This window comes from Sander lucioperca, chromosome 21, assembly GCF_008315115.2.
Source record: "Sander lucioperca isolate FBNREF2018 chromosome 21, SLUC_FBN_1.2, whole genome shotgun sequence".
NCBI classification, from domain to species: Eukaryota; Metazoa; Chordata; class Actinopteri; order Perciformes; family Percidae; genus Sander; species Sander lucioperca.
This window is the reverse complement of record NC_050193.1, coordinates 28,938,642-28,949,423: the sequence shown is the minus strand read 5'-3', so window position 1 is coordinate 28,949,423 and position 10,782 is coordinate 28,938,642. Positions and strand designations below refer to the sequence as shown.

Below are 10,782 nucleotides of genomic sequence, written 5' to 3'. Positions count from 1 at the left end.
TATGAACCTGAAAATGAGCATAATATGAGCACTTTAAGATATACTGGATCTAAGTGAAAATGGGCTGAGCAGTGATAAAAGTGATGAATGGTATTTCTTGGAAGCGATGTCCACCTATGATGTAAAGCTCTCAAGCAAATTGGCCTTGATGTAATGTAAAGGATTATTTTATTATGTTTTCATCACACTTTGTATTTGAAATGATGGAGGAGTTGTTTCTGTGTGAAATCTTTTGTCCGATTTGCTTTTTATTTGTAATTGTTTGACTTCCACATGAGACAGCCCTTCTGTCATTCCTGTTTCTGTGCTCTGGTTTTCTTATTTAATGTTTATGTAATAATATAAATGCTTTTAAGTCGGGGGGGAAGGGAACAGTTTTGCAGTTATGTCATGTTATTGTTTTACATCGATAAAAGCCGTCTATAGGGTCAGAAACTGTCGGAAAGAGAATCTCTGATACTAATATTTTATCGAAGCCCCCATTAACAATTAGCCTGATATTTCCTTTGCTGTTTTTGAAATAGAGACAAACACACCTGTATGTTTCTAGAAATGTCCAAAACTCTGTCGTCCAGGTCAACCCAAGGTGTAACTTATTATCAATTTAGATTATCTTTCCTTGCTGGTAAAAGTGTGCAAAGAAGAAGAAGAAAGCAATTTTCAACTAGCCATTTGCAGGTTGGAGTTTTTACTGTCATAATTATGTTACACTTGTTTTGTTTTTTTTGTCTTTGTCCTTGCTGTGTTTTGATTTCTGTGTTCATTTCGACGTTTCTTTTTCTATTAAAACAACACATGACAGTGGTTGGTACGTGTGATCTCTCAGCGGTAGAAGTATCCTACCGGTCGTTAGGGCTGTGTGTTGGCAAGAATCTGGCAATACGATACGTATCACGATACATGGATCACGATTCAATACATTGTAATATATTTCAATACTGTGCGTAAGGTGATATATTGGGAAGTATAATTTTAGAAAAACTAATATTTAAAGGCATACTATGTAAATTTCCCCTCTTCAGTCCCCCTACAGGTTGTCTCATTGGAACTACAGCCGCACGAGCTGTAGTTCCAATGAGACAACCTGTAGGGGGACTGAAGAGGGGAAAGTTACATAGTATGCCTTTAAAAAAAGACATGATGTGCATAAAAGTCAAAGAAGTTTAGGTAAACAATTCAGTACACAGAAAATCTAACTGCCAGTTTGGGATTGTGGTTCCCAGGTTCTTAGTGAGCTAATGTTTATATGCTAAAGTAGGCCAAAGTTCAGCCATAGCTATTTTGTTAGCTTCTAGCAAAAAGTCAGCCACTGTTAGGTACTGTTAGGCACTGTTAGGCACTGTTAGGCCAGGACACTAATGGTGTGTCTCAGCATAGCCATCTAGCGGTAGGGGGTTTAAACACAATATAAATGTGAACCACTGTCTTACATGAATATTTTAGCACATAAACTAAAAAAAATGTATTCGATATTGTGTTTTTTTTATTATTTTTATATTTTTTGAACATACAGAACAGAACAGACAAATACAACTGAACAAGACCAACAACCCTCTCCCACCCCCCACCCTATGCGATCTCGAGAAAACAAAAACAAACAAATAAACAAAACAAAAACAGAAGAAATCACACCCTGCCTAGTCACTCTCCTCTAATTCTTGTGCTGCTGCACCTTTCCATAGGTTGATAGTTGATGATTTGGCTTTGTTAATCCATGATGTAGAGAGCTCAAGCATAACTACGTCCAGAAAATACGCCAACCACTGTTTTATACAAAGCATGTGGTGGGGGGGGGTGGCAGCACTGAGCTATCATTTTCTTGGTTGTGGTTGAGCCGGCTAGCCAAATTTTCCTCTGTCTCCCAAGCAGGTGTAATTTAGAGTCATCATTAAGTAATAAAACAATCTGGTCAGTAGGAATTCAACATCCTATCACATCAGATATTATTGATGTTGTTTTATTCCAAAACTCATGCACCTGTTCACACTCCCGGACCATGTGCTGGAAAGTTTCAGTGTGTTCAGGTTGACAGAACGTGCAATAGGGAGATGTCTAAAGGGAGACTTTAGAGATGTATCTCTTCTGGGGAGTCCAATATGTCCTATGACATATGTTGAAGTGGATCTGCTGGTGATTTGGGTTCTTGGAACAATGGGAAATGTTGTCCCAAACTGTCTCCCAATTAATTACACTCCTATGGATACTTGCATCAGTTTAGCATAAATCTTGGACACTAATCCTCCCACAGGAGAATCAACAAACCATTTAATGATTGGGTGCGATATTGCGTTTTTGAAAATCAATACAGTATTGCAAAATAAAATATTGCGATACTCAAGTGTATCGATTTTTTTCTTACACCCGTACCGGTCGTGGATATGGGAAGTACAAATACAAACACTGAAACTGAAGAAATGAGAGAACATGTTTCATCTGAACGTAGCTGTCGGCTGGGTGTGAATGCCAGTGTAGATCTGATACCGATGGCTCTCTGCGACGTTGATTGGTTTCGTCTTTCACACACTCCCGTGTGGCCAAAGGGATTCACAACGGACAGTGTGAATGAAACACTCCCAGATATTCACAGAGAGAGACGTGGCACGCCTGGATACTGGAGACATAACGAGCTCCTGCCACTTGGAGGGAGTGGAGAACAGCTGATCACCACAAAGGTGTTGGAGAAGTCAGGACAGTGCAAGGACCGAAATAGAAAATACCAAGCAGTCATTATATCATGATTAACACAAATACAGAGCTCATTTGAGGTAATATCATATTCATTCTCATTCATATCTAAATAACACAAGGTGACCTGATATCAAATACATCCTGTCCACTTTTTTATTTACTTTATTTTAACTTTTTAACACAGTCACACAGTAAACTAGACAAGACAGCAATACAAAAAGTAAAAACAGACAAAGAAGTAAAAAACCACACACATGGTGGAGGGCTGCCAGAGTGTAAGATCAAAGCATGCTCAGAACATGAGTATAGCATAGCAGCAAACACACAAATCAGACATTTAGGTCTCATGAAGCAATATCAAAAATGTGTTTTCTTCAATTCCTTTTGTCAAAATTAATCTGTTCCATCTTAGCCATAGAAAGCCTTTTCATTGAGCCACCTCCTGAAACATGGGGACAGTGGAGATTTCCTGTTGAGTAATATTCTTTTTTAGCTGCAACCATGCCTGCTCCAATGATTGCCTTCTGATGGGGAGGAAGGGCCTCTGTACTGTCAGAGCATGTCAAGTCCTTATTCTTGTTCTTTATTTGTAGCCCAATTAGCTGCCACCACTCTTCCTATACAACATATAAAACAAGACAGATAACACAGAAGTCTCAATAATGTTGCCCGGTTAGCTCAGTTGGTAGAGCAGGCGCACATATATGGAGGTGTATACCTCGACCCCCCCTCTCTCTCCCCTTTCATATACTGTATATCTGTTCTTTCCATTAAAGGCTGAAATGCCCCAAAAAATCTAAAAAAAAAAAAAAAAAAAAAAAAAAAAGTCTCAATAAAAACGTGTTCAAGACAAATAAAAGTCAAGTAAAAAACAAAAAAATCACAACACATCAAATTGCATTCCATCATAATTTGGTTAATTAACGCTGCGGTTCTTGTTTCTGTGTTTTTTAGTAATCTTTTAAAACTTATCTTAGTGGGTGATTTAATAATAATTGTTGGTAAAATCATGCTACCAGCAGTTTAAATTTACAATGGCACTTCTTTAAAAATGTATTTATTTATTTTTAGGTGAAATGTAATTACACTCACTGACAGTCTGACCCAACACCAAACATTACGTAGTCCTACATGTTTACATTATGTCAATGCATGTTTATGGCGTGCGGAACTTTTTGCGTGTTTCTAGTCGGACATAGTTAAATGACGTGCCCCTCAATACCAGAAGCCGGAAGTAGTGGATTGTAAACCAAACTCACGTGCACGACATGAAAAATAATAAAAAGCACAACAATGTGTCCAAAAAGGGGAAATTCAAGCCCGGGTCCAAGAAAAGAGAAAACAAATGCATCGTAACGTTTGACGACAAAGACAGACAGTAAGTGTATCTACTGGTAACAGCGTTTTAACGCGTCGCAGGTGTTAGCTAGCTAGCTTCTTAGCTAACGTTAGGTATGTTAACGTTATTTTTTTTATTTATTGCAGAATACATTTGTTACAATTTGTCAAAAAATGAAATTGAACTTGTAGAACACAAATCATTTTGTTACAGAGCATGTTTTCATAAAGAATAAAAAAATAAGTAAGAAAGTAAAAAAAATAAGAAAAAAATAATACATATCAGTCAATAGATATACAGATGAAAAAAATATCATATAACAAGTAGTCAGTAAAAAATGATAAACAACAAAAGTACATAGCCAGAGTATCAGACAGTAAATATCAGTTAAATTAGTTATAAAGTTAAATCAGATAAATTGTTGACGTTATTCACGTTCTGACCACGTCACAGCGTCATTCACCATGGAGCTCTGCGGTGTTGTACCACAGCTATCGTAGTATTTATACTTATGAATACTGTCTATTTCTTGATTTGTTTGACTTTGAGTAACTTGCTATAACATCTAAACACCCTGAAAAACACCAACACCGAGCCAAGTTGGATTTTATTATTATAATTAAGCTGTAACGTTACGTTATATGAATCCTTTATTCCAGTGGTTCCCAATTTCTTTCACGTCAAGGACCCCTAAACTGACACAAATTAGACCACGGACCCCCATCTGATAGGGTTCTACATGCAGTTTAGTGTCCCAAATTCCCCGTACACATGGCTTCCTGTGCGCCAAAGAATAGATTTCATAATACTAATGCTAGTTTATAAATCACTAAGCGGTTTAGGACCAATTTACCTTTGGAATCTGCTACTACACTATGACTGAGCCGCAGAGATCTTTGAGATCATCAGGGACAGGTTTGCTTGCCATCCCCAGAGTCGGAACAAAAAGGGGGAGGCAGCGTTCAGCTTCTATGGTCCGTACATCTGGAACAAACTACCTGTAAATACAGTTTACAAACTACCAGGGTTCAAAACTAGCACGATCTATTAGCCATATGCTGGTAAAATATGCAAGTGGCTGGTAGATTTGCTTCACTCACCAGCCAAAAAAAACGATGGTAATCTATTGAGCAGCTGGTAAAATTTGAACATTCACTAGCCATTTGGCTGGTGGATGAAAAAGTTAATTTTGAACCCTGCAAACTACCTGTAAATACAGTTTACAAACTACCTGTAAATACAGTTTACAAACTACCTGTAAATACAGTTTACAAACTACCTGTAAATACAGTTTACAAACTACCTGTAAATACAGTTTACAAACTACCTGTAAATACAGTTTACAGGTAGTTTGTAGTTAGGTCGGCACCTAATCTCAGCTCTTTTAAATCAAGGCTGAAGACTTTTCTTTTTAACACTGCCTTTTCTTAATTCATTGCGCTCCATTGTGAATTTACTCTTGTATTCAATCTACTTTTTATTGTTTTTTTTTCGTTTATATTTTCGTATTAACTGATTTCTATTTGTTATCAATTTGTATTCATTTTTGACTGTGTTTTAATGTCTTATGTAAAGCACTTTGAATTGCATTGCTGCTGAACTGTGCTATACAAATGAAATTGCCTTGCCTACAATGTCCTTAACCCTTGTGTTGTCTTCCTTTCAACCTTGAAAAGGTTTTTTTTTTGACGTTTTTGACACAAAATTTTTACATTTTTCTGCTACACATTTTCAGCGCTTATTTCTACGTCCCATATTTTCTGATATAAAAATTTAAAATGGGTCAATGTGACCCGAAGTCAACACAATTAATTATGAACCTGCTAAACCACCTGTCTAACAGGTGTTTGGGTTATGGTTATGGTTAGGGCAACCTGTCTCAGATAAGACCCTCATCATTTGGGATACTCAGTTTTTGGAAAATAATTTGGGACACTAAACTACACGTATACCGGTTTTTGCTGTTAGATGTTTTGTTACAGAAAGTGTCAGAAGCCCATGACCAAAATAGGGTCCAGGCATCCATTATGTCGTTGTGTTACTTATGGATGGAATTATAGTGACCTGTCTTTGGGAACCACTGATGTGTGCTACACAAACCTGCAGAGACTTAAAAAAAGGTGACTGGTTTCTCAAGTTTCTTGCTTTCTGCCCTGTCAGGGACTATTTAACTGGTTTCCACAAACGAAAGGTGGAAAGGAGGAAAGCAGCAGTGGCAGAAATTCGGAAGAAAATCAAGGAAGAGCAGATCAGAGTCCGAGAAGAAGTAAGTGGAAAGGCAAAGAGCGCAGACTTAAAATCTGTTTTGGTGTGAGCACGTACGAGAACGATGTACTGATGGTATGTTCGGATCTGCTTTCAGAGGCATAAGGAATACCTCAAGATGCTGAAGGAGAGGACAGACGCTATTCGTGAGTTAAAAGTCAAATTTTTTTTTTCGTACTGATTTATAACACTTGATGATCTTTGCTTACTGTTAGTTTGATCCCATCTCTCAGAGGAGGCTGAAGATGATCTGGAAAATGCCATAACCAGTACGACAGAGTCTGTGCAGTACGATCATCCCAACCACATCGTCACGGTGACAACCATCAATGATCTCGACCTCACAGGGGCCCACCTGCTCGGACCCGCAGCAAATCCGGTAAACAGTAAAGCCTTGATTGATGTGAACAGCCTACATGTGTGTTCCTGATTAGGCTACGTTTTGCCAGTTTTACTGCTCACAGCCAACATGACATCATGACTTCGCGTAAACATACACGCCCACTTTCTTAAGCCAAGTGGCGTGTTATCTGGACGCATTTTGAGCGCCGTATACAGCGGACGGGTTGGGTTTAGGAAAAGAAGAAAGCGACGGTTTTTGTTTAGGAAACGTGACACGCGGGACACGATCCCCGGTCTCCTGGGTGAAAGTCCTGTGTTTGACCCATCCGCCCCCCCCGACCATCCTCCCCGATACTGATGGCAGTAACACTCCATTAACACTCATTATCTTTGCTTTCCAGGTTACTGAGGAGGACGAAGAAAAGGGGGAAGAAGAGAAGGAGAAAACCGAAGCAATGCCAAGAAAAGCTGGGAATCCAATCATGAACAAAAAGTAAGCTGTTCATCATGCAGGTCTCTATATGAGTTTTTCTTTTCATAAATATCATATTTTTGGTATGTTGGTTTAAAAAGGTAGAGGTGGGCAATATATCGATATGATATGAGACTAGATATCATCTTAGATTCTGGATATTGTTATATGGCATACGTGTAGGCCTGTCGCGATAGTCAATAAATCAATTAATCGCACGATAAAAAAAATTAGCTTGATAATTTTTCCGGCCGCGATAATTTCCATTTGCATGCTTGTTTGTTTTCCTTGTCTCTTTCTCTCTCTCTCTCTCGCTCTCTCTCTACCAAAGAGACTGGAGGACCACTCTCGGTTCCTTAGCGTAACGAGGAGTTAGTTCTTGTGAGTCGCATGGTCTTTGTATGGAGGCGGGACTCCTGGCGGAGAGAGAGAGAGACAGAAAATGCGAGTAGTTGGAGCGGGGTTTTCCGCAGCACTTTGCCGTTAAGGCGCCGTCAAAAAAAGAAGACGTATATGAGCGATATCCGCCTTGTTACTCGGCGTCCGGTTTTCTCCCTTTCATTCCAAACCACGCAGGTGGAGGGGTGGAGACAGGCACGGACATAAACGCCGCTGTGGACTTGTCAGTCTTGCAAGCGGTTTCAGGAAAGTTGCTGTATGTGTCCGACAATGCACAGAACATTAACCGGTACAAGCCTACAGCTGTCAGTGTGTCAGAACATTAACCGGTACAAGCCTACAGCTGTCTGTGTGTCAGAGGCTCCCGGACGGTGAACTGAGACTCCGTTACCTGCTTGTCAAAAATCGTGCGTGCGTGCGTGCGTGCGTGTGTGTGTGTGTGTGTGTGTGTGTGTGTGTGTGTGTGTGTGTGTGGGCCCCCCGCGAAGCTCCGACCTGCAGAGGAGCAGAAGAAAGTATAGCTGCACCTTCGCCAAAATGAAGACTGAAAAACAGAACTATTTTGGTACAAACATTTACTCGCCATGTGGCAGATAGTCACAGAGAAATAGGTAGATATAATGTATTATTTAAATTGAATATTTAGTGTTTAATAAATAATTGTTAAATGCAGTACAGAGTCTGTAGTCTATCACAAACACTCGACTAATGCTGCAAACATTTGACAGCCAGTATGAATTACCTGGGAGAACATACGTGTCACAAACGGCAATTCCACAACTGTCCAACAGCGTGAAAGACGACATACTAAAGGAGATCAAAGACATATTGTGGATATTTAAAATGTCTTCCAGTTCCAGTGTTAAATATTCTTTAGAAATAAAAGTTTATTGATCTTTGAAAAGGTGTACCTATCATTATTATATTATATAATTATCATTATATTAGATGAAAATGGTCTTAGAACGACAATATTATCGTTTATCGCAATCATTTCTGGGACAATTTCTCGTCCAGCAAAATTTGTTATCGTGACAGGCCTACATACGTGTTGTCTTTCTGGTTTTTAAGGCTGCGTTAGAGCAAAGTGATATCATTTTCTGAACTTACCAGACTGTTCTCGCAGTTCTATTATTTGCTTTGCCCACTTAGTCATAATATCTACATCCACAATGATAATTTATCAAAAATCTCACTGTGTCAATATTTTGTAAAAGCACCAGTAGTCAAGCCTACAATATCGCTGTCTATATCGATATCGAGGTATTTGGTCAAACATATCGTGATATTTGATTTTCTCCATATCACCCAGCCCTAGTTTGGTCAGACATCACTTTGGGCTCTGACATTATTTTTGACCTTTTTTAGGCTAAATGGTTGATTAGATAATGAATGGACAGGTAGTCTGCGTGGCGCTAGATAGGAATGGACCGATACTGTTTTTTCAAGGCCGATACCTATTATTAGTAGTTAATGAAACCGATAACAGATATTTGGAACCAATATGCATTTACAGTGAAAATTAAAATCTTTAAGTCAAAATGAAGATTTTTGGAATGTTACAAACTCTAACACAAAACTTTGTTTCAATGCTTTAAGCAACTTATTTCATAAATGAGAAACCTTCAACGTAATACACAGTAACAGATTGGGTTACTATAGGGTTGTGGGGGGGGACGGGACGTTAAGTCAGACTCAGTGGTGAGTGAAACCGAAAGCCAAGCCAAGTAGAACACTTTTTAATTCATTAATATTATCGGTTATCAGGCAAATAAAACGCTGATACAGATCATCTGCAAACTGCCCAAAAAAGCCGTTAATCGGTCTATCCCTAGTGCTTAATGTCCTATACACCCCAACAATTCAGTGATGACATAATGGCTGTCTTCAGATGTTTTTTTTTTTTTGTCTGTCATCCTCCAACCCCTCTCAGTCCAGCTGCATTTCTTTTTCTCTCCCCTGCTGCTACAGGATCCGCTCCCTAAATTCGTCGCTCAGCTCTTTCACCAGCAAGAGGAGGAGGAAAGGGAAGCAGGAAGGCCGAGGTGGCCGAGGCCGTCCGACAGACAAGAGCATCCCAGAGGGTAAAAGCAGGAGCGGGAGGACCACCAAGTGGCAGAGACGTCGACTGACTGGGAAAAAGGTGCACCATCGGGAGTGAGAGTGCGTGGAATAATACAATGTAGGGTTGGAACTGTGAAGAGACTTCTTGTGTCAGAGTATCACCGGCGAACAGATTGGACTTTGGAGTATTTATGCTCTTGTGTTTGAGCAGGATGCATTTATGTGTGGACGCTCAGTGTCTGCTCCGCGTTGGACCGCCTATCTTGACATTGTTGAATATTCCCACTGTACCTGCTTCTTGAAATCTTGTGCTCAAAACTGTTTTTGTAGTATAATTTCTTAAAAGTATACAAACTGAACTGTATTTACCTACATTTTCATTAAATAAAAAGATTAATGTTGCTAATAAGTGACCTTGTGACGCTGCCACAGCTCACAAACTGTCAGCGTGCTCCGTGTGGAATTTGTTCTTCCTATTGTTTAATAGGAAACCTGACGCTGTTGTCAACATCCTCTCTAGAGCATCAGGAAATCAGCCCTTAGCTCTGTGTTTCCTCATAGCTCAGTATTACCTGTGTGTGTGATCTAACAGAACCAACAACCCCTGTGTTTCTTACAGTTTATTCCTTATTTGAGAACCTTATACCACACAGTCAGCCAGTGGTTTGAATGTATGTTAAACCCCCACCTCAGCCAGTGTTTATTTATTTACGTTAACCTGAGCCAGCGTGTGCCAGCTGTCACTAGCATGAGCGTTCATTTTGCTTTCTAAAGCCCATGATATTTAATACAACCGCTCAATAGAGGAACCGGCAGGCCACTGGCTCCATGTTGGCTCTAGGTGCATGTGTGCTTCAGAGTGTCCGCTGTGTTAAACGATAGCCAACTCACTCGTTGGCAGAACAGCCAATCAGATTGATTTGGGGCTTTGGCAGCTCGGGAGGATAGAGAGCATGGGGAAGAGGAGGCATGTGCCTGATGGGGGTCTGGTGGGCAGTTTATCCTCGGACTCGTAATGACATACTCAAAGTGGAGCTGACAGCGGGAGCCTCTCGCCAGGTAATTGTCATTCATTCTTATACCAAAGAATATTTCTGCTGTTTACAGTTTCCAACTTTTTACTTACAATTGTAGAGGCTGTGGTGCTTGTGAATGCACGTGCTTTGTGGTTGGTAGTAATGCTGCTCTGTGGGCAGCTGACTGGATTGTGTTT

The 10,782-nt window shown here is 39.8% G+C and overlaps 1 protein-coding gene across 1 annotated transcript; it reads left to right on the top strand.

Annotated features, from left to right (window-relative positions):
- The first annotated feature begins 3,876 nt into the window (after positions 1 to 3,876).
- On the top strand, positions 3,877 to 9,971 carry nol12 (nucleolar protein 12). The gene is made up of 6 exons (XM_031320789.2): positions 3,877 to 4,066; positions 6,188 to 6,293; positions 6,390 to 6,438; positions 6,526 to 6,671; positions 7,036 to 7,127; positions 9,477 to 9,971. Exons 1-6 carry the CDS (start codon positions 3,957 to 3,959, stop codon positions 9,664 to 9,666), a joined length of 693 nt encoding a protein of 230 aa, XP_031176649.1. The 5' UTR covers positions 3,877 to 3,956; the 3' UTR covers positions 9,667 to 9,971.
- Positions 9,972 to 10,782: the final 811 nt, after the last annotated feature.